The sequence below is a fragment of the Acanthochromis polyacanthus genome, chromosome 15 (assembly GCF_021347895.1).
Source record: "Acanthochromis polyacanthus isolate Apoly-LR-REF ecotype Palm Island chromosome 15, KAUST_Apoly_ChrSc, whole genome shotgun sequence".
Classification (NCBI taxonomy): domain Eukaryota; kingdom Metazoa; phylum Chordata; class Actinopteri; family Pomacentridae; genus Acanthochromis; species Acanthochromis polyacanthus.
This window is the reverse complement of record NC_067127.1, coordinates 7,940,276-7,966,878: the sequence shown is the minus strand read 5'-3', so window position 1 is coordinate 7,966,878 and position 26,603 is coordinate 7,940,276. Positions and strand designations below refer to the sequence as shown.

At 37.2% G+C, this 26,603-nt stretch overlaps 1 protein-coding gene across 1 annotated transcript in view; it reads right to left on the bottom strand.

The window, feature by feature from the left end:
• Positions 1-26,603, bottom strand: part of LOC110945183 (VPS10 domain-containing receptor SorCS1-like) — a 64,958-nt gene that overhangs the window by 20,246 nt on the left and 18,109 nt on the right. The window contains exons 6-9 of the mRNA XM_051960319.1: positions 4,180-4,244; positions 3,567-3,685; positions 3,145-3,234; positions 2,113-2,292 (exon numbers count right to left, since the gene is read on the bottom strand). Coding sequence (XP_051816279.1) covers positions 2,113-2,292; positions 3,145-3,234; positions 3,567-3,685; positions 4,180-4,244 — 454 coding nt within the window. The remainder of the gene's footprint in view (positions 1-2,112; positions 2,293-3,144; positions 3,235-3,566; positions 3,686-4,179; positions 4,245-26,603) is intronic.

Sequence of the window (26,603 nt, the reverse complement as noted above, 5' to 3'; positions counted from 1 at the left end):
AATTAGGAGATATACTTTTGTGTTTGAAGGCTACATCCACACAAATTTGCTTTCATTTTAAAACACACATCTCCTGCTACATTTACGACTACTGTCCATATTCGTCTGGCATTTTCAGAGTAAGACTGCTGACCCCGTTTGGCTTAAAAACTTCACGGATGTAGTTTTGTCTGGGTGTGCAGAAATAGACCTTTTTAGAAACAAAAAAAAAACCATGTTGCTTGGTTGTAATTGTCAGAAAAGGAAGGAAGCAAAGAAAACTGTTATTTCAACATGGATAATTAATTTGCTGAACTTGTTGTCTATGCTTGCAGCTGTTGTGCAGTTAAAGAAATCTCTGGTCTCATTTTTCTTCATTGCTATTCTTCCTTCTGCGTGTTTTCTGCAACAACAAAGCAAGCAACCCTCTGCTTCATGTGTACATTGGCAGCCTCGTGTTCTGTGTACGTGAATGGTCATGTAATTTGCACTTTCAGGCACGTCAGTATGCACAGAGATTATGTCTGAAATGAGGCTGAATCGGTTTCCTTTTAAAACACTTTTTTAAAAAGGAAACTATTGGTGCAGATGTAGCATAAATCTATGGCTGCAATTAAGACTTGTTTTCATTACTGATAAGTAATATTGTTCTGATCAGTCACTAAAATAATGTGAAAAAATGTCAATTAATTCTCAAGAACACAAAGTGATTATACAATCAAATAGTCAAATAATTAATAAGGTGAGGAGAATAATAGTTTATTTTGATGATCAGTTAGCAAACTCTCTAGCAAAAAATACCAGACAAATGATCATTCCAGCTTCATTAAAGGAAAAGTTTCCTACTTGTACTGAGATTTGTGTTATAATAAACTGAATAATTCGGGGGGAGTTGGACTATGAGTTGTATGAAACGTGACATCTGAGAGCATCACCTTAAGTCTATGGAATTACAACAGGCAATTTCCATTATTTTCTGACAATTTACAGATCAAGATCACAGCAAAAAATGTTTGGTAGTTCGACGTCACAGTGTCCAAGATTTAGTAGCAGCTAGTGGTGAAGTTGCAGACCAGCTGAATAACCCTAACTCCTCTCTCCTCTCACAAGTGTGTAGGAGAACCTATGGTAGCTGTCGAAACTGCAAAAGACCAGAAGGCCCTCTCTAGAGCCAGGGATTGTTTTGTCCATTCTGGGTTACCATAGAAACCTGTCAAAGTCCAAGGAAGAGGACCTGCTCACTCTGCAGATACAAAGAACTAATTCTAAGTTAACAAAAACACAAAAATTATATTTTTCCAGGTGATTATACACATGTGAAAGAATATCTAGGAGCATTATATTTCCTTTTCACCAACAGATTCCACTAAATCCTACACAGTGGACCTTCAATCAATAATGGAAATAATAATAATAGTTCAAAATCCATAATTATGAAGTGCAACAATCAATTTGCGAGGATATTAAACACATAAAACAGCAAATCCTTGAATTTGATCTGCAACTGTAGGAAGCTGGAGATACTAAATATGCTGCTTTTTTTTGATGAATGACATGAATGATTAATAGTTATTAAAATTGTAGCTGACTGGTCTCCATCGCTCCATTAAATGCTAATTCGCAAATTTCGGCTAGCAAAAATATGCAAAATATACACTGCCAGTCAAAAGTTTGGACACACCTTCTCATTCAATGATTTTTATTAAAATATTTTGTACATTGTAGATTAATACCGAAGACATCAAAACTTTAAAAAAACACATATGAAATTATGTTGTAAGCAAAGAAATGTTAATCTCTAGTATTAATCTGCAATGTAGAAAATAATACAAATAAATAAAAAGCATTGAATGAGAAGGGGTGTCCAAACTTTTGACTGGTAGTGTACATACAGAGACTATGTGGGAATGAACACATTTTTATGCAGAAAATAATTTTGCATGCATGATTGGACTATCATGCTGAAATTAGTTAGACTTGTCTAATAGTAAATATTTATGAACACTGTCCTGTTATTGTAGCAAATACAAAACCAGGCCAGTGATTTAAGCGGGCCCAGCTTAACACGCTTCACCAACATAAAAACATGTAATGAAATGACAGCACCACCCCAACAGCGGTGTTCCTGCTTACCTCATAAAGGTCTATCATGATGTTGCCCTCTGGCCCTCCACTGCTCACAACTTCCTCCAGCATCAGGGTGAAGAACAACCCTCTGGACTCAGACATGTACAGGTTGTAGGAGTCATTCTGGTGCCAGTCCTGAATCGCTGCCACCACCTGGTTGTCATCAGTGCTGATTATCTGCAAGTCCTGAACATGTGGAAGTCATGAGTAGACTTCTGTGTGGATGAGTTCACTAATCAGCCGATAGGAACTGATTTATAAAGAACAAAAAAAAAAAAAAATCGGCAAAGAAGTGTGCACACAGTGGCCACGCAGGCAAGCTAGCGATCTGTCACTTCTTTGACATAATTCAGCAATTAGACCTCAGGCGTTTCATGCCATGGACTGGGAACAGAGACAGGCTCCATTTAATAATATAGACTCCCTTATTCACTCAGAATAAGGCGATATGTGTTCTTCTTCAGGAAATTTTCGCAGTGTACATGGCTGGACGGATGGATAGACAGATTTTTTACGAAACAACACTGCAGGCAGTAAATCTCTCCAGTTGTTATGGTCTCTCAAACCACTAAGCCACCCCGCTGTGCTTGTGGTAAATGGAAATCAGTGCAGTTTTGTGCAAACACAAATGGACTTTTCTGCCTCTGAAAGTTCCATTAGACTTGTCGGGAACACCGACTGTGTAGCTCCAGATTCATTTTTTAGGCAAATATCTGTCAATACAGTGAGAGGAAAAGTGAAAAACTCTGCGTGGTTCTTAAATAAACAGAGATCTAAGAATATAATTGTGCATAACTGAATCAATTTTCAGAACGGTGATGCTGGGAAACCAATTCAATGGGTTTGTCAGCAAACAATTTGACTTACTGGGAACAAGAATACTTAAAATTATTTGAAAAATCAGCCCACAGACGGTCGCCATGACACCACCACACAGCCTGCAGGAATAAATGGAGTGTTTTGCGGTTAAATTAATGCCGCTTGTTTCTCCACATGGGCTCAACTTACCAGACTCTGCGTGCTTTCCAGTAACCTTACCTTTGGTAGAGTGTACTTGGGAAGCTTCATCGGGTAGAAAGCACTTCTTTTATAGGACACATAATGGACAGACTGGCCACCTACTGGCACCTACAAAAGCGACATAGTGCGATTTGTAGAGCATCATATCTCAGATAAATAGTCATAAACATTACAGTGATAGCTAGAAGCTTGTATCAAACAATTTACACCATCGTCACATCTCTGGGTTTCCTGCTAATTAGGATGTTGTGCATTATGGCACAGTAAAGTTGTAGTAATACACAACACTGTAATTTCAGTCTCTCCCCATCCTTTCCCAGGATAATGGCCCCTTTTAGTTAATGAAAAACATGACTGTACATTAAGATGCGATTGAATGCATTGGTTTTACAGCTTTTAATAGGCTTTTAATGAAGCCAGACCTTGCAATAAAAACCCACCTGGATGAAAACGTATTCATCCTGAACCACAAGGGAATTAGGGATGATAAATCCAGGGAAAGGCTTGCCCTTGTTTCCATCAGAGCAATTCTGAAGTTTACAAGTTATGTACTGTGACCCTGTGGGTAAGCAAGAAATGAGTGCTAAAAATACAACAAAGACACAAACAAACAACCTTCTGAAGTCCACAATCAAGGTTCAGCATTTTGCTCATGGTATTAAGTGAGCCATAGAGGCAAAATTTTTGCAGGCCAGTCCTTATTCTCACTAATAGATAAAGTAGAGAGAGCTGTCCCAGTGTGTTAGCATCAGCCAAATGAGGCGGTCTCCCTGGGGAGAGAGCATTAACACACAAGGCCTTATGGAAGTGCCCCCCTCTCTGCACTGTGGCCAAGAAACGAGCCAAGTCACAGCCCGGTCCTTGAAAAATAAATTAGCTTAATCGTATGAAGAGACTTCATGCAGCCAATTCAGAGAGGGAGTAGAGTTTTCGTATGGACAGTCATCTCTCATCATTTTTTTTTCAAATTTATGTTTAGGAATTACAATAAATGTTGTAAATTAAAATTTTGACTAATCTGTCTAGGTAATGTAACATGCTGGTGTGACTCACGTCCGTCAGACACGCTGATCTCCAGGTGAATCATTCCTTGCTCTTTGTCCAAACCCAGTCTGGACCTGTAACATTATGACAAACATCAGGTTTCTGCTTAAATACCAGGATCTATTTGTTAATTATCATTATTAGAATCAGTGGTGTTCATTCTTTTTGGCTTGTGATCCTTTAAAAGGAAACAATTATTTGCTCGATAGCTTTCAAACGAACCCTGCTCTGAATGTGACTCGTCAGCCAAAGACTGACTTCTGCTTCTCTGATAATTTTGTTTTACTGGATGTCCTTTTCAAACACTTTGCAGCTCAAGTGCCAACTCTTTGTTGGTTCAAAATCAGCCTTTTTAGAAAAGTGAAGATTTCCACATAACTAAACTAGAAAAGCACTCAGAGAGCGCAGTATTCCGCCAAGGCTATTCATTCCCCCATTGTCAGAAATGTAGCATATTTTTGTAGAAATACAGCATTTCTTATGAGTTACTGATGATCAAAAATCACGGTAACGCAGAATGTAACCATTTAATACAGATGTACCCACAAACAAAATGATCTTGCGCAGGCATGTGTTATGCATGTCTATGTTATGTACGGACTCCAAATCGCATGACCTAAATATCTAGCAGGCCGCGGGAATTGATGGGACTCAGAAACACCCCCACAATTTAATCAATTTTTCCTTGTATGATTTACATCGGATAAGTCCTGATAAGTCCGCAGCGATTGATTTGTAGTAGGATCACAGTCATGTGACGTAGTGTTCACTTGTTGTCATAGTTACGGTGATGCTGTGCCACTATCCCGCAATGAAACAGAAATCTTTAACAAATCCATGGATCCAGACTATAAAGTGCATCACTGTCAAAATCTAATCAGTTGGTCCTTGTGTCATTTCTGACCTTCCCTGAAAATTTCATCCAAATTTGTTAGTCCGTTTTTGAGTAATGTTGTGCACAGAAAGACAGACAGACAAACGTATACCGCTCGTTACGTAACTCTGCCGCATTCATTTGCAGAGTAAAAAAAATTGGAAAAATGCACCTGAAATTTAAAGCACTGGTTTAACAAACAGCACGAACCCCTTCCAATCATGTTCAAAGATGTGTAGAAATACAGTTTTAATGAGAATTTTATTGAAAAATCCTCAAATCTATAAATATACAAACTTATTTTAAAAGATTAGCCTCTGCTTTCTACTACATTGCTGGTTTGTGCAAGACAGGTTTCCAGTTTTCACATTATTCTGGTCTAAGTTGCCTTTTAGATGAGGACTGATTTCTAAACAACCTGTGATGATAAAGTCACGGAACAACTTAGGTTACTTGTTATGAGACGTTTTGCTTCTTTTTCAGTTGTTTAATGTTTCTTTGTTGTCATTTTGCATCTGTGGAAGTTTTGTGTCTCTTTGTGCATCTATTTTTGTAGCTTTGTGTTTCTTTGTGCTCATTTTGCATCTCTGATTGTTATGTTACCTCATTATTTTTTTCTCATTGCAAATATTTTATGTCTTTGAATTAATTTTCTGTCTACTTGTGGGTGTCTTAAATCACCCTGTAGTCACATTACATCTGTGGTCATTTCGTAGTAGTCTCCAGTAGTAGTAGTAGCAGCAGTAGTAGTCTGTGTACCTTTACTGTAGTTGTTTTTTACTGTTCTCTGTAAACTCTGGCCTTGTTAATGATTTAGTTTCTTGATTCCAGTTCTTTTTTAATTGTTGCTTTGTTTGCTTCTCTTTGTGAATGTTTGTCTCTCCACAGCAGTCTTCTATCACGTCAGAGGTGTCATTAATGTTTTTGTTGTTTTTTGTGACTCTTGATAGCTTCGTTGTGTCTCATTGTAGATTTTTTTTTGCAGCTCTTTGTGGTCATTTTGCCTGTTCTGGTTGTTGCTTTGTGTCTCACTGGAGTTTTTTTGCAACTCTTTTTAATAATTTAGTCTCATTGTCGTCGTTTTGTGTTTAACTGTAGTTTTGTATTTCTTTCAGTCATTCTGCCTCTTATTGTAGTCATTGTGTGTTTGATTGCAGTTGTTTTGCATCTCATTGAAGCTTTTTTGTGTCTTGTAGCTTTTTTTGTTGCTCGTTGTGGTCATTTTGCCTGTTTTAGTTATATTTTATTGAAGTTGTTTAGCCTGTTGTAGATGTTTTGGACGACACTCTAAACTATGATATTTTTGTGACATATTGGACAACAAACTACACTATGACATTTTTGTGACATTTTGGAGGACATACTAAGCTATGATGCTTTTACACATTTTGGAGGACACGCTACACTATTACATTTACTGTCCATTTTCGGACGACATACTAAACTATGACATATTTTGTCCATTATCGGACGACACACTAAACTATGACGTTTTTTGTACATTTTCAGACGACATACTAAACTATAACATTTTTCCATTGTCGGACAACATACTAAACTATGACATATTTTGTCCATTTTCGGATGACATACTAAACTGTGACTTTTTTTCCATTTTCGGACTACATACCAAACTATGACGATTTTGTCCATTTCTGGACGACATACTCAACTACGACGCTAAACTTTGATGTTTTTTGTCCATTTTCAGACGACATCTTAAACTATGACGTTTTCTGTCCATTTTCGGACGACAAAAACAATGATGTTTTTGTCCATTTTCGGACGACATGCTAAACTATGACATTTTTTGTCCATTTTCGGATGACATACTGAACTATGACCTTTATGGTCCATTTTCGGACGACATACTAAACTACAATGATTTTGTCCATTTTCATACGACATACTAAACTATGAAGTGTTCTGTCCATTTTCGGATGACATACTAAACTATGACATTTATTGTCCATTTTCGGACGACATACTAAATCATGACATTTTTGTCCACTTTCAGACGACATACTAAACTATGACGTTTTTGTCCATTTTCGGACGACATACTAAACTATGACGTTTTTGTCCACTGTGGGATGACAAAAACAACAAAGTTTTTGTCCATTTTCGGACGACATACTAAACTATGACATATTTTGTCCATTGTCGGACTACATACTAAACTATGACATTTTTTCCATTTTCGGACTACATACTAAACTATGATGCTAAACTGATGTTTTTTGTCCATTTTCAGATGACACTAAACTATGACGTTTATTGTCCATTTTAGGACGACATACTAAACTATGGCATATGTTGTCCATTTTTGGATGACATACTAAACTATGACCTTTTTTGTCCATTTTCGGACGACATACAAAACTCTAACGATTTTGTCCATTTACGGATGACATACAAAACTATGACATTTTTGTCCATTTTCGAGCAACATACTAAACTATGACGTTTTAGTCAACTGTCGGATGACAAAAATGACGTTTTTGTACATTTTCGGACGATATACTAAACTATGACATATTTTGTCCATTTTCGGATGACATACTAAATTATGACTTTTTTGCATTTTCGGACTACATACTAAACTATGACGATTTTGTCCATTTTCGAATGACATACTAAACTATGACGTTAAACTATGATGTTTTTCATCCATTTTCAGACGACACACTAAACTGTGACTTTTTTGTCCATTTTTGGATGACATACTAAAACTATGACGTTTTTGTCCACTGTGGGATGACAAAAACAACAAAGTTTTTGTCCATTTTCGGACGACATACTAAACTATGACATATTTTGTCCATTGTCGGACTACATACTAAACTATGACATTTTTTCCATTTTCGGACTACATACTAAACTATGATGCTAAACTGATGTTTTTTGTCCATTTTCAGATGACACTAAACTATGACGTTTATTGTCCATTTTAGGACGACATACTAAACTATGGCATATGTTGTCCATTTTTGGATGACATACTAAACTATGACCTTTTTTGTCCATTTTCGGACGACATACAAAACTCTAACGATTTTGTCCATTTACGGATGACATACAAAACTATGACATTTTTGTCCATTTTCGAACAACATACTAAACTATGACGTTTTAGTCAACTGTCGGATGACAAAAATGACGTTTTTGTACATTTTCGGACGATATACTAAACTATGACATATTTTGTCCATTTTCGGATGACATACTAAATTATGACTTTTTTTGCATTTTCGGACTACATACTAAACTATGACGATTTTGTCCATTTTCGAATGACATACTAAACTATGACGTTAAACTATGATGTTTTTCATCCATTTTCAGACGACACACTAAACTGTGACTTTTTTGTCCATTTTTGGATGACATACTAAACTATGACGCTAAACGATGATGTTTTTTTTCTATTTTCGGATGACAAAATAAATGATGACGTATTTTTGTCCATTTTCGGACGACATACTAAACTATGACTTTTTTTCCATTTTCAGACGACATACTAAACTATGACGTTTTCCGTCCATTTTCAGACGACATACTAAACTATGACGTTTTCATTCCATTTTCGGATGACATACTAAACTATGACATTTTTGTGCATTTTCGGATGGCATACTAATCTATGACCTTTTTGTCTGTTTTCGGACGACAAAATAAATGATGACGTATTTTTGTCCATTTTTGGACGACATACTAAACTATGACTATTTTGTCCATTTTAGGAAGACATACTAAACTATGACATTTGTTGTAGATTTTCGGACCACATACTAAACTGACTTTTTTTGTACATTTCCGGATGACATACTTCACTCTGACATATTTTGTTGGTGTTGCACCCTTGTTTCGCTTTTTTCTATAGATAAGTAGGTAGCAAGACCTGCAACAAGAAGCCTCAAGGTGGAATCGAACCTGTGTCTTTGACCCACTTCTGTTCACAAGCCATCGTCTCAGCCAGCTGAGCTCCCTGGGTACCCTTTTGCCGCAATATGGAGGACATACTAAACTGTGACCTTTTGGTCACATTTTGGATGACATACTAAACTATGACGTTTGTTGTCCATTTTCGGACGACATACTAAACTATGACTATTTTGTCCATTTTAGGACGACATACTAAACTATGACATTTATTGTCCACTTTCAGACGACATACTAAACTATGAAGTGTTCTGTCCATTTTCGGATGACATACTAAACTATGACATTTATTGTCCATTTTCGGACGACATACTAAATCATGACATTTTTGTCCACTTTCAGACGACATACTAAACTATGACGTTTTTGTCCATTTTCGGACGACATCCTAAACTATGACGTTTTTGTCCACTGTGGGATGACAAAAACAACAAAGTTTTTGTCCATTTTCGGACGACATACTAAACTATGACATATTTTGTCCATTGTCGGACTACATACTAAACTATGACATTTTCTCCATTTTCGGACTACATACTAAACTATGATGCTAAACTATGATGTTTTTTGTCCATTTTCAGATGACACTAAACTATGACGTTTATTGTCCATTTGAGGACGACATACTAAACTATGGCATATGTTGTCCATTTTTGGATGACATACTAAACGATGACCTTTTTTGTCCATTTTCGGACGACATACAAAACTCTAACGATTTTGTCCATTTACGGATGACATACAAAACTATGACATTTTTGTCCATTTTCGAACACCATACTAAACTATGACGTTTTTGTCGATTTTCGGACGACATACTAAACTATGACGTTTTAGTCAACTGTCGGATGACAAAAATGACATTTTTGTACATTTTCGGATGATATACTAAACTATGACATATTTTGTCCGTTTTCGGATGACATACTAAATTATGACTTTTTTTGCATTATCGGACTACATACTAAACTATGACGATTTTGTCCATTTTCGAATGACATACTAAAGTATGACGTTAAACTATGATGTTTTTCATCCATTTTCAGACGACACACTAAACTGTGACTTTTTTGTCCATTTTTGGATGACATACTAAACTATGACGCTAAACGATGATGTTTTTTTCTATTTTCGGACGACAAAATAAATGACGTATTTTTGTCCATTTTCGGACGACATACTAAACTATGACTTTTTTTCCATTTTCAGACGACATACTAAACTATGACGTTTTCCTTCCATTTTCGGACGACATACTAAACGAGGACATTTTTGTGCATTTTCGGATGGCATACTAAACGATGACATTTTTGTCTATTTTCGGATGACAAAATAAATGATGACGTATTTTTGTCCATTTTCGGATGACATACTAAACTATAACTTTTTTTCCATTTTCAGACGACATACTAAACTATGACGTTTTCCGTCCATTTTCAGACGACATACTAAACTATGACGTTTTCCTTCCATTTTCGGATGACATACTAAACTATGACATTTTTGTGCATTTTCGGATGGCATACTAATCTATGACCTTTTTGTCTGTTTTCGGACGACAAAATAAATGATGACGTATTTTTGTCCATTTTTGGACGACATACTAAACTATGACTATTTTGTCCATTTTAGGAAGACATACTAAACTATGACATTTGTTGTAGATTTTCGGACCACATACTAAACTGACTTTTTTTGTACATTTCCGGATGACATACTTAACTCTGACATATTTTGTTGGTGTTGCACCCTTGTTTCGCTTTTTTCTATAGATAAGTACGTAGCAAGACCTGCAACAAGAAGCCTCAAGGTGGAATCGAACCTGTGTCTTTGACCCACTTCTGTTCACAAGCCATCGTCTCAGCCAGCTGAGCTACCTGGGTACCCTTTTGCCACAATATGGAGGACATACTAAACTGTGACCTTTTGGTCACATTTTGGATGACATACTAAACTATGACGTTTGTTGTCCATTTTCGGACGACATACTAAACTATGACTATTTTGTCCATTTTAGGACGACATACTAAACTATGACGTTTGTTGTCCATTTTCGGACCACATACCATTGACATTTTTGTCCATTTTCGGACGACATACTAAACAATGACGATTTTGTCCATTTTCGGACGACATACTTAACTATAATGATTTTTGTCCATTTTCGGACAAAATACTATACTATGACATTTTTGTCCATTTTCGGACAACATAATAAACTGTGACATATTTTGTCCATTTTCGGACAACATACTAAACTATGACATTTTTTCCATTCTCAGACGACATACTAAACTATGACGTTTATTGTCCATTTTCGGACGACATACTAAACTATGACTATTTTGTCCATTTTAGGACGACATACTAAACTATGACGTTTGTTGTCCATTTTCGGACCACATACCATTGACATTTTTGTCCATTTTCGGGCGACATACTAAACTATGACGATTTTGTCCATTTTCGGACGACATACTTAACTATAATGATTTTTGTCCATTTTCGGACAAAATACTATACTATGACATTTTTGTCCATTTTCGGACAACATAATAAACTGTGACATATTTTGTCCATTTTCGGACAACATACTAAACTATGACATTTTTTCCATTCTCAGACGACATACTAAACTATGACGTTTATTGTCCATTTTAGAACGACATACTAAACTATGACATATGTTTTCCATTTTCGCACAACATACTAAACTATGATGTTTTTGTCGATTTTCGGACGACATACTCAACTATGACGTTTTTGTCAATTGTCGGATGACAAAAACAACGACGTTTTTGTCCATTTTCGGACGACATACTAAACGATGACATATTTTGTCCATTTTCGGACAACATAGTAAACTATGACTTTTTTTTCCATTTTCGGACGACATACAAAACTATGACGATTTTGTCCATTTTCGGATGACATACTAAAATATGACGCTAAACTATAATTCTTTTTGTCCATTTTAAGACGACATACTAAACTGACATTTATTGACCATTTTTGGACGACATACTAAACTATGACATTTTTTGTCCATTTTTGGACAACATACTAAACTACAACAATTTTGTCCATTTTCGGACGACATACTAAACTATGACATTTATGTCCATTTTCGGACGACATACTAAACTATGACGTTTTTGTCGATTTTCGGACGACATACTAAACTACAATGATTTTGTTCATTTTCATACGACATACTAAACTATGAAGTGTTCTGTCCATTTTCGGATGACATACTAAACTATGACCTTTTTTGTCCATTTTCGGACGACATACAAAACTCTAAAGATTTTGTCCACTGTCGGATGACAAAAACGACGTTTTTGTCCATTTTCGGACGACACAGTAAACTATGACATATTTTGTCCATTTTCGGACAACATACTAAACTATGACATATTTTGTCCATTTTCGGACGACATACTAAACTATGACTTTTTTTTTCCATTTTCGGACTACATCCTAAACTATGACGATTTTGTATATTTTTGGAGGACATACTAAACTATGACGCGAAACTATGATGTTTTTTGTCCATTTTCAGACAACATACTGAACTATGACATTTATTGTCCATTTTTGGACTACATACTAAACTATGACATTTTAGTCCATTTTCGGATGACATTCTAAACTATAACCTTTTTGTCTATTTTCGGACGACAAAATAAACGATGACGTTTTTGTCCATTTTCGGACCACATACTAAACTATGACTATTTTGTCCATTTTAGGACGACATACTAAACTATGACGTTTGTTGTCCATTTTCGGACCACATACAAAACTATGACATATATTGTCCATTTTCGGACGATGAAATAAACTTATGTTTTTTGCCCATTTTCGGGTGACATACTAAACTGTGACATTTTTGTCCATTTTCGGACCACGTACTAAACCAGGGATGTCAAACTCATTCCACAAAGGGCTGGTGTGGCTGCAGGTTTTTGTTCCAACTAAGCAGCATCACACCAGACGTGACTCATTTAATCAACCGATCTCATTCTCCAGACAGGCGATTGGTCAGACTGTGTGCTGTAGATATGTTGGAACTAAATGCTGTAGCCTAGAGCACGCAGTCTGACCAATCACCTCTCTGGAGACTGAGATTGGTTGATTAAATGAGTCAGGTCTGGTGTGATGTTGCTTTGTTGGAACAGAAACCTGCAGCCACACCGGCCCTTTGTGGCATAAGTTTGACATCCCTGTACAAAACTGTGACATATTTTGCCTATAGATAAGTAAGGAGCAAGACTTGCAGCGAGAAACCTCAAGGTGGAATCGAACCTGCATCTTTTACCCACTCCTGTTCACAAGGAATCGTATCAGCCAGCTGAGCTACCTGGGTACCCGTTCCCCACACTATGGAGGACATACTAAACTGTGACCTTTTGGTCACATTTTGGATGACATACTAAACTATGACTATTTTTTCCATTTTAGGACGACATACTAAACTATGACGTTTGTTGTCCATTTTCAGACAACATACTACGATATTGATTGTCCATTTTCGGACGACATACTAAACTGTAACCATTTTTGTACGACGAAATACACTTATGTTTTTTGTCCATTTTCAGGTGACATACTAAACTGACTTTTTTTGTACATTTCCGGATGACATACTTAACTCTGACATATTTTGTTGTTGTTGCACCCTTGTTTTGTTTTTTTCTGTAGAAAAGTAGAGAGGAAGACCTGCAGCAAGAAGCCTCAAGGTGGAATCGAACTTGCGTCTTTGACACGCTCCTGTTCACAAGGAATCGTATCAGCCAGCTGAGCTACCTGGGTACCCTTTTGCCACAATATGGAGGACATACTAAACTGTGACCTTTTGGTCACATTTTGGATGACATACAAAACTCTGACGTTTTCTGTCCATTTTCGGACGACATACTAAACTATGACATTTGTTGTCCATTTTCAGATGACATACTAAACTATGACATTTTAGTCCATTTTCGGACGACATACTAAAGTATGACGTTTTTGTCAGTTTTCGAACGACAAAATAAACGATGAGGTTTTTGTCCATTTTCGGACCACATACTAAACTATGACTATTTTGTCCATTTTAGGACGACATACTAAACTATGACGTTTGTTGTCCATTTTCGGACCACATACTAAACTATGACATTTATTTTTGTACGACGAAATACACTTATGTTTTTTGTCCATTTTCAGGTGACATACTAAACTGACTTTTTTTGTACATTTCCGGATGACATACTTAACTCTGACATATTTTGTTGTTGTTGCACCCTTGTTTTGTTTTTTTCTGTAGATACGTAGAGAGGAAGACCTGCAGCAAGAAGCCTCAAGGTGGAATCGAACTTGCGTCTTTGACACGCGCCTGTTCACAAGGAATCTTATCAGCCAGCTGAGCTACCTGGGTACCCTTTTTCTGCAATATGGAGGACATACTAAACTGTGACCTTTTGGTCACATTTTGGATGACATACAAAACTCTGACGTTTTCTGTCCATTTTCGGACGACATACTAAACTATGACATTTGTTGTCCATTTTCAGACGACATACTAAACTATGACATTTATTGTCCATTTTCGGACGACATACTAAACGATAATCATTTTTGGACGACATACTATGCTATGACGTTTTTGTCCATTTTCGGACGACGAAATAAACTTACATTATTTGTCTGTTTTCCGATGACATATTTTGTTGTTACTGCACCCTTGTTTTGCTTTTTTCTATAGATAAGTATGTAGCAAGATCTGCAGCGAGAAGCCTCAAGGTGGAATCGAACCTGCGTCTTTGACACAATCCTGTTCAGAAGCCATCATCTCAACCAATCGCTACCTGGGTACCCGTCTGCCACAATATGGAGGACATACTAAACTGTGACCTTTTGGTCACATTTTGGATGACATACAAACCTCTGACGTTTTCTGTCCATTTTCAGACGACATACTAAACTATGACCTTTTTGTCTATTTTCGGACGACAAAATAAATGATAACTTTTTTTGTCCATTTTCGGACAACATATTAAACTATAACGATTTTGTCCATTTTCGGACGACATACTAAACTATGACATTTTGGTCCATTTTCAGACCACACACTAAACTATGACTATTTTGTCCATTTTAGGATGACATACTAAACTATGACGTTTGTTGTCCATTTTCGGACCACATACTAAACTACAATGATTTTTGGCCATTTTCGGATGATGAAATAAACTTCTGTTGTTTGTCCATTTTCGGATGACATACTGAACTGTGACATGTTTTGTCATTGTTTTTACCTATAGATAAGTAAGGAGCAAGACTTGCAGCGAGAAGCCTCAAGGTGGAATCGAACCTGCGTCTTTTACCCACTCCTGTTCACAAGGAATCGTATCAGCCAGCTGAGCTACCTGGGTACCCGTACCCCACACTATGGAGGACATACTAAACTGTGACCTTTTGGTCACATTTTGGATGACATACTAAACTATGACTATTTTTTCCATTTTAGGACGACATACTAAACTATGAAGTTTGTTGTCCATTTTCAGACAACATACTACGACATTGATTGTCCATTTTCGGACGACATACTAAACTGTAACCATTTTTGTACGACGAAATACACTTATGTTTTTTGTCCATTTTCAGGTGACATACTAAACTGACTTTTTTTGTACATTTCCGGATGACATACTTAACTCTGACATATTTTGTTGTTGTTGCACCCTTGTTTTGTTTTTTTCTATAGATAAGTATGTAGCAAGATCTGCAGCGAGAAGCCTCAAGGTGGAATCGAACCTGCGTCTTTGACACAATCCTGTTCAGAAGCCATCATCTCAACCAGCTGAGCTACCTGGGTACCCGTCTGCCACAATATGGAGGACATACTAAACTGTGACCTTTTGGTCACATTTTGGATGACATACAAACCTCTGACGTTTTCTGTCCATTTTCAGACGACATACTAAACTATGACCTTTTTGTCTATTTTCGGACGACAAAATAAATGATAACTTTTTTTGTCCATTTTCGGACAACATATTAAACTATAACGATTTTGTCCATTTTCGGACGACATACTAAACTATGACATTTTGGTCCATTTTCAGACCACACACTAAACTATGACTATTTTGTCCATTTTAGGATGACATACTAAACTATGACGTTTGTTGTCCATTTTCGGACCACATACTAAACTACAATGATTTTTGGCCATTTTCGGATGATGAAATAAACTTCTGTTGTTTGTCCATTTTCGGATGACATACTGAACTGTGACATGTTTTGTCATTGTTTTTACCTATAGATAAGTAAGGAGCAAGACTTGCAGCGAGAAGCCTCAAGGTGGAATCGAACCTGCGTCTTTTACCCACTCCTGTTCACAAGGAATCGTATCAGCCAGCTGAGCTACCTGGGTACCCGTTCCCCACACTATGGAGGACATACTAAACTGTGACCTTTTGGTCACATTTTGGATGACATACTAAACTATGACTATTTTTTCCATTTTAGGACGACATACTAAACTATGACGTTTGTTGTCCATTTTCAGACAACATACTACGACATTGATTGTCCATTTTCGGACGACATACTAAACTGTAACCATTTTTGTACGACGAAATACACTTATGTTTTTTGTCCATTTTCAGGTGACATACTAAACTGACTTTTTTTGTTCATTTCCGGATGACATACTTAACTCTGACATATTTTGTTGTTGTTGCACCCTTGTTTTGTTTTTTTCTGTAGATAAGTAGAGAGGAAGACCTGCAGCAAGAAGCCTCAAGGTGGAATCGAACCTGCGTCTTTGACACAATCCTGTTCAGAAGCCATCATCTCAACCAGCTGAGCTACCTGGGTACCCGTCTGCCACAATATGGAGGACATACTAAACTGTGACCTTTTGGTCACATTTTGGATGACATACAAACCTCTGACGTTTTCTGTCCATTTTCAGACGACATACTAAACTATGACCTTTTTGTCTATTTTCGGACGACAAAATAAATGATAACTTTTTTGTCCATTTTCGGACAACATATTAAACTATAACGATTTTGTCCATTTTCGGACGACATACTAAACTATGACATTTTGGTCCATTTTCAGACCACACACTAAACTATGACTATTTTGTCCATTTTAGGATGACATACTAAACTATGACGTTTGTTGTCCATTTTCGGACCACATACTAAACTACAATGATTTTTGGCCATTTTCGGATGATGAAATAAACTTCTGTTGTTTGTCCATTTTCGGATGACATACTGAACTGTGACATGTTTTGTCATTGTTTTTACCTATAGATAAGTAAGGAGCAAGACTTGCAGCGAGAAGCCTCAAGGTGGAATCGAACCTGCGTCTTTTACCCACTCCTGTTCACAAGGAATCGTATCAGCCAGCTGAGCTACCTGGGTACCCGTTCCCCACACTATGGAGGACATACTAAACTGTGACCTTTTGGTCACATTTTGGATGACATACTAAACTATGACTATTTTTTCCATTTTAGGACGACATACTAAACTATGACGTTTGTTGTCCATTTTCAGACAACATACTACGACATTGATTGTCCATTTTCGGACGACATACTAAACTGTAACCATTTTTGTACGACGAAATACACTTATGTTTTTTGTCCATTTTCAGGTGACATACTAAACTGACTTTTTTTGTACATTTCCGGATGACATACTTAACTCTGACATATTTTGTTGTTGTTGCACCCTTGTTTTGTTTTTTTCTGTAGATAAGTAGAGAGGAAGACCTGCAGCAAGAAGCCTCAAGGTGGAATCGAACTTGCGTCTTTGACACGCGCCTGTTCACAAGGAATCGTATCAGCCAGCTGAGCTACCTGGGTACCCTTTTGCTACAATATGGAGGACATACTAAACTGTGACCTTTTGGTCACATTTTGGATGACATACAAAACTCTGACGTTTTCTGTCCATTTTCGGACGACATACTAAACTATGACATTTGTTGTCCATTTTCAGACGACATACTAAACTATGACATTTTAGTCCATTTTCGGACGACATACTAAAGTATGACGTTTTTGTCAGTTTTCGAACGACAAAATAAACGATGAGGTTTTTGTCCATTTTCGGACCACATACTAAACTATGACTATTTTGTCCATTTTAGGACGACATACTAAACTATGACGTTCGTTGTCCATTTTCGGACCACATACTAAACTATGACATTTATTGTCCATTTTCGGACGACATACTAAACTATAATCATTTTTGGACGACATACTATGCTATGACGTTTTTGTCCATTTTCGGACGACGAAATAAACTTACATTATTTGTCTGTTTTCCGATGACATATTTTGTTGTTACTGCACCCTTGTTTTGCTTTTTTCTATAGATAAGTATGTAGCAAGACCTGCAGCAAGAAGCCTCAAGGTGGAATCGAACCTGCGTCTTCGACAGAATCCTGTTCAGAAGCCATCATCTCAACCAGCTGAGCTACCTGGGTACCCGTCTGCCACAATATGGAGGACATACTAAACTGTGACCTTTTGGTCACATTTTGGATGACATACAAAACTCTGACGTTTTCTGTCCATTTTCAGACGACATACTAAACTATGACATTTTTGTCCATTTTCGGACGACGAAATAAACTTATGTTGTTCGTCCATTTTCGGATGACATACTATACTGTGACATTTTTTGTCCATTTTCGGACAACATACTAAACTGTGACGTGTTTTGTCATTGTTTTTACCCATGGATAAGTAGGTAGCAAGACCTGCAGCGAGAAGCCTCTAAGTGGAATCAAACCTGCATCTTTGACCCACTCCTGTTCAGAAGGAATCGTCTCAGCCAGCTGAGCTACCTGGGTACCCTTTTGCCACAATATGGAGGACATACTAAACTATGACGTTTTCTGTCCATTTTCAGACGACATACTAAGCTATGACATTTTTGTCCATTTTCGGATGACATACTAAAGTATGACGTTTTTGTCGATTTTCGAATGACAAAATAAACGATGACGTTTTTGTCCATTTTCGGACCACATACTAAACTATGACTATTTTGTCCATTTTAGGACGACATACTAAACTATGATGTTTGTTGTCCATTTTCGGACCACATACTAAACTATGACATTTATTGTCCATTTTCGGACGACATACTAAACTATAATCATTTTTGGATGACATACTATACTATGACGTTTTTGTCCATTTTCAGACGACAAAATAAACTGACATTTTTTGTTGTTGTTGCATCCTGGTTTTGCTTTTTTCTGTAGATAAGTTGGTAGCAAGACCTGCAGCGAGAAGCCTCAAGGTGGAATCGAACCTGTGTCTTTGACCCACTCCTATTCACAAGCCATCGTCTCAACCAACTGAGCTACCTGGGTACCTTTTTGCCACAATATGGAGGACATACTAAACTGTGACCTTTTGGTCACATTTTGGACAACACACTAAACTATGATGTTTTCGCGATATTTTGGACGACATACTAAACTATGACATTTTATTTTTAGTTCTTCTTTGGGCCTTTGTGTTGTTTTTTTTTCCAACAGATAAATAGAGAGGAAGACCTGCAGCAAGAAACCACAAGGTGGAATCAAATCTGCATCTCCTGTTCATGAGTCATTACTCCAACCAGTTGAGCTACCGGGGCACCCTTCTTCTACAATATGGACGACATAATAAACTATGGCGATTTTGTCACATTTTGGCGACATACTAAACTGCGATGTTTTCGCAATATTTTGGACGACCTACTAAACTTCAACATTTTTTCTTCATTGTTATTGCACCCTTGTATTGCCTTTTTCAACAGATAAGTAGACAGGAAGACCTGCAGCAAGAAGCCAAAAGGCGGAATTTAACCTGCATCTTTGACTCACTCCACTTCACCAGGCATCATCTCAGCCAGCTGAGCTACCTATTCCTCACACTATGGAGGACATACTAAACTATGACCTTTTGGTAGCCTAGCCGCGCTAGACAACCCACAGCGACGAATTTAATTCTCTGCCAGGGTGGGTCTAGTTACCCTCCATAAGGCTCGAGGTTGGATGCTCCTAAAACTGGCCGGACAAATCACCATGAAGTGTAGAGTCAGAAGGCGGGCGTAACTAAGTGACGACAGAGGCGCGACGATTCTGACAGAAACAACCGGAAACAACTAGCCTAGCCGCGCTAGACAACCCACGGCAACGAATTTAATTCTCTGCCAGGGTCGACAACAAAAACGACAACAGTCGTTTAGCTCCATTAGCACCGACTCTGAATAATCTTTCTGTTAACATGTCTGTAAGATACTTGAGCTTCACTCATTGACTGTATAAATAAGGCTTCATCGAACTACCGCATCCTCTGATTTCCGGTGCTCTAGGAGCCTATTCATTGCGCTGATTGGTTGTATACCTACCCAATTGCTGCAGAGTGATTTGATAGACAACCTTTAAGCCCGCCTTCCTCCCTGTCGAGCGTGCCTAGACCCTTGTGTCTTCAGAGCATGGGTCTAGCGCGGGTAGGCTAACGTTTTGGGACATTTTGGACGGCATACTAAACCATGATGATTTTGTGATATTTTGATTGGCATACTAAAGTATGACATTTTCGTGACATTTTTGATTACATACTAAACTATGACATGTTTTACAAATTTTGAACCGTAAACGCTGACGTTTTAATAACATTTTGGATGAAATACTAAACTATGATATTTTCTGTAACATTTTGGACGACACACTAAACTGACATTTTTTTCATTAATTTCTTTTTTTTTATTATTTTTTTGGTCCTTGTGTCATTTTCTGACTGCCCCTGAAAATTTCATCCAAATCCGTTAGTCTTTTTTGAGCAATGTTTCACATGGACAGACGGACAGACAGACAGACAGATTCGAAGACAAACGTACGCCAATCGTCACACAACTCCGCCATTCCTTGGCACAGTAACATCACCACACAAACTAGTTTGTGCATAGAGATGTTACAAATACGGAGAGATTTTACCAACTAAACCAAGTAAGAATACAAATGATAATGTTTTAGCAGTAGTGTCTCCAAGGGGGGGGACGAGGGGGGCACAGCCAATTCTGATCTGATCAATCCATTCTCAAATTCTGATACCCAAGTTTCACTGAATGCAACTACAGTGACTGAGTAAAAGAAACACTTGTTTTTAACAGAGTTTTGGTATTCAGAATTAAAATTACAGTTATCAATAATGTAGTTTTAAAATTGCAGGTACCAACAATGTAGTTTTGACTTATTACACAGTGACTAGTCAGAATTTTTAGTTCAGATATCTCATTATTCTGTTAGAGATATCTGTAATTCATTTTTACCTTATTGTGGTAACAGAACAAACATCGTTCTAACTGTCCAAATTGTTGCTCATGCAAAGCTTTCCACTGGATATTGGTCCATCAAAGCATGTGAAACACTGCTGGTATATGTAATGATGGTTGCAGTGGTAGATAAGATCAGAATATGAAATAGGAAAAGTTTATCAGCAAGGAATTTGTTGAGGAGGCCTTTCTTCATTTCAGACTTAAGGTCAGATTTAACTAGAAGGCAGCTCTCTAAAATAACTTGTCATTTGCAGTTCCAGTTGAAGTTCCAGTATGTTTCTCGTAGCTTCTATTGTGACTACAGATATCTCCGAAGTCAATTCAAAATATCTGAAATTACATTTTCACAAGGAAGAATTCTTGAATTGAGAAGAATTAAATACATCATGAGCTGCTGTGGTCAGCATTAAACTGTAGGTGTCTGAACTAGAATGAATGCTTGTCATAATGCAGTCCCTGCAACAGAATTGTGGATATCTGTAATGAGGAACATAATAAACATGAATGATAACAGTAATGTCATTCGATAAGAGTATCTGAAATGACAATTGTGAACTGGAAGAGTGACACTGTGGATATCTGAAATATTCTGTTTGACCTGGAAAACTTGAATTACAGATATCTGCAACACACACCCAGTACAGCTAATAAATGCTAAACCAGCTTGACATAAGCAGCCAGTTGACTGTGCAGTCCACCCATAAACATCACAAAGAGTGCAAAAGACACAGTTTGCATGTCATTAGTAGACAGGAGCCATGCACACAGACCTCCAAAATCAGAAAACATCTTTCACCTTCTTCTTCTTAGTGAAATGCCACTTAAAACACAACTTAACTGCAAAGAAGAGAGAGTCTGTAACACATAATGAATCCAGGTTATGATAAAAATGCTCACAGGAGCTAAACCTTAGTTTGTAGGAGTCCATCCATTCTCTATACACCGCTTTATCCTCACTAGGGTCGCGGGGGGTGCTGGAGCCTATCCCAGCTGACTCAGGTGAAGGCAGGGGACACCCTGGACAGTCACTGAGCCACTGAGCAGCCCGTTTGTAGGAGTCTTTCCTCTGATTTTATTGCACACAAGCAGCATCAAACAGAAGCAGGATCCAAAAAAACATTTATGCAAATGACAACTGTGGTAACTTCATCATTTACTTATATTTTGCATATAAAAGTACCTAACAGTAAATGACAAAAAGTACTTTTTCCTCACCTCAGATAGGTGACCTGTCATACAGTTTAAACTCCAGTTAAATCAATTGTTACAAAGTGGAAACCTGAGTTTTATCATCTTTTGACGTTATTTTACTAGAAAAGTCTGATTCGGAAATAAAATTTAAATTATTTGTAAAAGAAAGGGGGATTCTTTCCGAATCACAGCAGAATTTTCGCAGCAGCAACAACAACATTGTGTGAATACATACATTATAGAACATATTAACTTGCAGGTAGCTACCAAAATACAGCAACAGGTCAATCCCAGTAACAACGAAAACACATGTTATTCTACCACAGGTTGCTGCAGGTAGATAAATTATCATTGCACATGGACAGAATTTTCAGTGTTGAATCATAAATAAACTACACATGTCTTGGGTGAACTTCTTCCCCTCAGACTCTCTGCAGCTTCTATTCTCCCGGGCTATTTTGAAGGGTCTGTCACCCGAAAATACTAATAGTACCTGTATATATTCATAGCAGAAAATGATTAGCAATAACTGTAAAATTAGAAAAACTAAACAATCAAATCACTATGGAGTTTCTTAACTCATACACATAATTTTCATCGAATTCATAGTACAGCCATGCCTTCTGGTGTTTGGTATTCGTCATCCCAACATTTTCAGTGGCTCCATCGGGCCACACAAACAAAAATTTTCTAGAGGCGCTTGTGTATATAAGCCAGGGGAGGAATGAAGAATAAAAAACATTGTTAAGACTAGAGAACCCTCAGTGACTCGGCCTCTCTCTTACACCCTACATCATAGACACTGACTCAATGCGCTAATGTACAGCTTTTTAAATAGGATTATTATCCTTTGCATATTTCAAGTTGTTCACATTATATACTATGTAATTTAGCAGATTTTTAGACAAGTAATTTGCATATCACTGCACACTGTGAGCATTGCTCTATTATATATTCATATGTGACTTTTTGTTATTTCAAATTAGTTGGATTGGGACTGCACAGTGGAGTAGTGGTTAGCATTTTTCGCCTTGCAGCGAGAAGATCCCTGGTTCGCATCCCGGCCTTCCAGGGATCTTTCTGCATGGAGTTTGCATGTTCTCCCTGTGCATCCGTGGGTTTTCTCCAGGTCCTCTGGCTTCCTCCCACAGTCCAAAAATATGCTGAGATTAATTGGTTACTCTAAATTGTCTGTAGGTGTGAATGTGAGTATGATTGTTTGTCTGAATATGTACCCCTGGTGGTGACCTGTCCAGGGTGTCCCCTGTCTTTGGCCTAAGTCAGCTGGGATAGGCTCCAGCCCCTCGCGACCCGAATGAGGATTAAGCGTTGTGTAAATGATGGATGGATGGATAGTTAGATTGGCTACAGTTGGTGTTTATTTGACTCATAACACTTACTGTCTATTAAGTACCGAAAAAAATCAGAAAAATCTTTTAATCTTTCTTTAGAAATTGTCTGCTTGTCAGCATTTTATGTTTTGTACTAAATCCATCTCATGTGAAAACACATTTGGGAATAAAACTGATTCTGAGGACATATCGGGAATTTCAGCAAAAACACAAGTTAAAAATGACAAACTGATTTCACAAATGTAACACAGTATGCTTCAAATGCAAAATGTTATGCTTGTGATTAGATTAGTATTAATAAAGAAACCAACTTAATTTACATATGCTACAGAGGATTAGCAGTTAATTTAATTCATAGATTGGCCAATATAAATGTTATGTTTGGCAGTTAATTTATGATTAGATTCATCAAGTTGAATAGTCTAGCTTCACTGAGAGGATCTCTAACTTCTCTAACTTCGAGTATAGCTACCTATACTAGAACTTATAAAAGGCCTTTATATACAACCTTAGATGAGAGAAAAGGCAGGATAAATGTCTTTAATCATTTTGTGTGAAAATGTCATCCTAAATGTATGCGTTAATTATCTGTTGATAGTCTTTGCCCATATATTAGCTTGTTTTCATGTTTAACCCTAAGAATAAGGGTCAGGTGTACAGAATTCAGTTCATTCAGACTTCTGAGCTTCCTCCAGCCAGAAGAAGCTTTTTTCCTGCAGACAACAGGACTCTTTTGTGGTATAAAAAGTTGCCATTTATTAAACTCATAGAATTATGTATCATCAACGAATAAAAAGGAATTGCTGAGTGTCTGTTCACTGTAAAAAGCTGATGTACGTATATTTTTCTTAAGAACCTGGACTACTGAACAGCAGATCTTCTCTATATTATATAGAATACTAAATTTCCCAGCAACTAGCAAAGCGTTTGTCTTTTAAAAGTTTCAAAAGTTAAAATTTCCCCTGACGCAGAGACTCTTTAAAAATTTTTACCTTTCTTGTTATTTGTTTTGAACATCAGGAAGCTTGATAACACACTGAGGCAAAACCTTTATCAGCTATTTTGTTGTTCTCCCAAAACACATAATAAACTGAAGCGGCATCAAATAATTCAAATAAAAACAAAGAAAATTGAGAAAACTGCTTAGTAAATGCATCGAGTTCTTGGTAATCTGTGTTTTTCTGTTATCGGAAGTGGCGCAATATTTGTCTAAGATTAGAGTTTGATTTTTATTTGGGCAATAACAGATGCGGCTGTGAACTTTACTGTTCTCTCAGGAGGAATACTGCTACAGCCTTATCTCCAAACACTGGCCTGAAGGACGTTTGACCTGTGCTGCTCATTATGTCCAAGACGTACTTAGCCATTTCATTCACTTCCACGAGTGATTCTTCATGGCAGCTGTTCAGTGCAGAGCGACAGGAGTGACCACTTGTTGTATTAATAGCAGCTGTTGTGACAGAAGATGGGTTTCTTTTCATTTTCCATACTGTGTCTGAACTATAATATAAAAAGCCCCCATCCTGCTTCCCTCAGCACTCTGTAATTGCTTCACAGCTCCATCTCTTTTAATGGACTTTCTGTCAAATACTTCATCCAATTCTATCAGTGAACAGCAGCCCTTGCTCTTAAATAAACCCCTGCAATGTTACACTATGTTCTCCCATAACTAACGTGTAGCACTCTGTCGGCCTATGGGGTCCTCTTAACATGTTCTTGTAAATCACGTTTGTCAGGTTTTTTAGACCCGTCGAGCAGTGCAGGAAGTGCTGAAAAGAATTCTTTTATGGGGAAATCTCAATTTGTTGCGAGCACCTTTTCCATCATTTTGTTAAGTGTTTACTAATTTGAAACATCAAAAATGTGAGTTTTGTGCCAAAAATACTACAGACACCATTGCTATTATTTAATATATTGACAGTAGAACAGTGCTTCTGAATATTCCTGGCTCACTCGAAAGATCTTCAACTATGAGATTTTACATGATACCCCTGTTGGGTTACAGAAATGAAATCTTTATTCTGCTATTCATTTTTTAAATCACGTCGCAGTGCAACACTCACGATGCTCAAATTGTCTGTGGCATGCGAGGAAAGACCATCTGTTGATGTTTGGTGCAAATCTAAATTATGAACATACTCTCTCATGAAAAACAAGGCATGATTTAACCCAAAGTCAAATTTGTGCACAGTTCTCCACAGTTTGAGCTTCCTGAAGAGAAGGGACTTTGTAGAAGATGGTGTCCATATCATGCCATATCACTTACTGCTAATTATGCTGTGATTTAAGGTCTATACTTATCTGCAAATGTGCATTTCAGACAAGTTTTTGTAGATCAGTAAAAAAGATTTTTTATTGTAGGACTTTTTCACAATGTAATGTATTCTATAAGTTGTTATATTCATGACTGACAAACTGTTTTATCACTGCAACTGTATTTTTAGTGCCCATACAGGCTGGACATTTTACACAATAAGTTGTAAACATAAGCAGAGTCTCTAAAGGTTATAGGCTGTTTAAGGATATGCATATGTTCCAAGCTGACTCCAATCTGAAGTACCATTAACCTAAATTTTACCCCAGTTTCTGTTTTTTTATTCATCAGGATAAACAAATTAACAACTTATATATTACTCATCAACCCCCCCAAGAGCTGAGTGTCATACATCCGCCTTCCCTTCAAGGGTAAAAAATATCCGCCTCATAAACAAGATA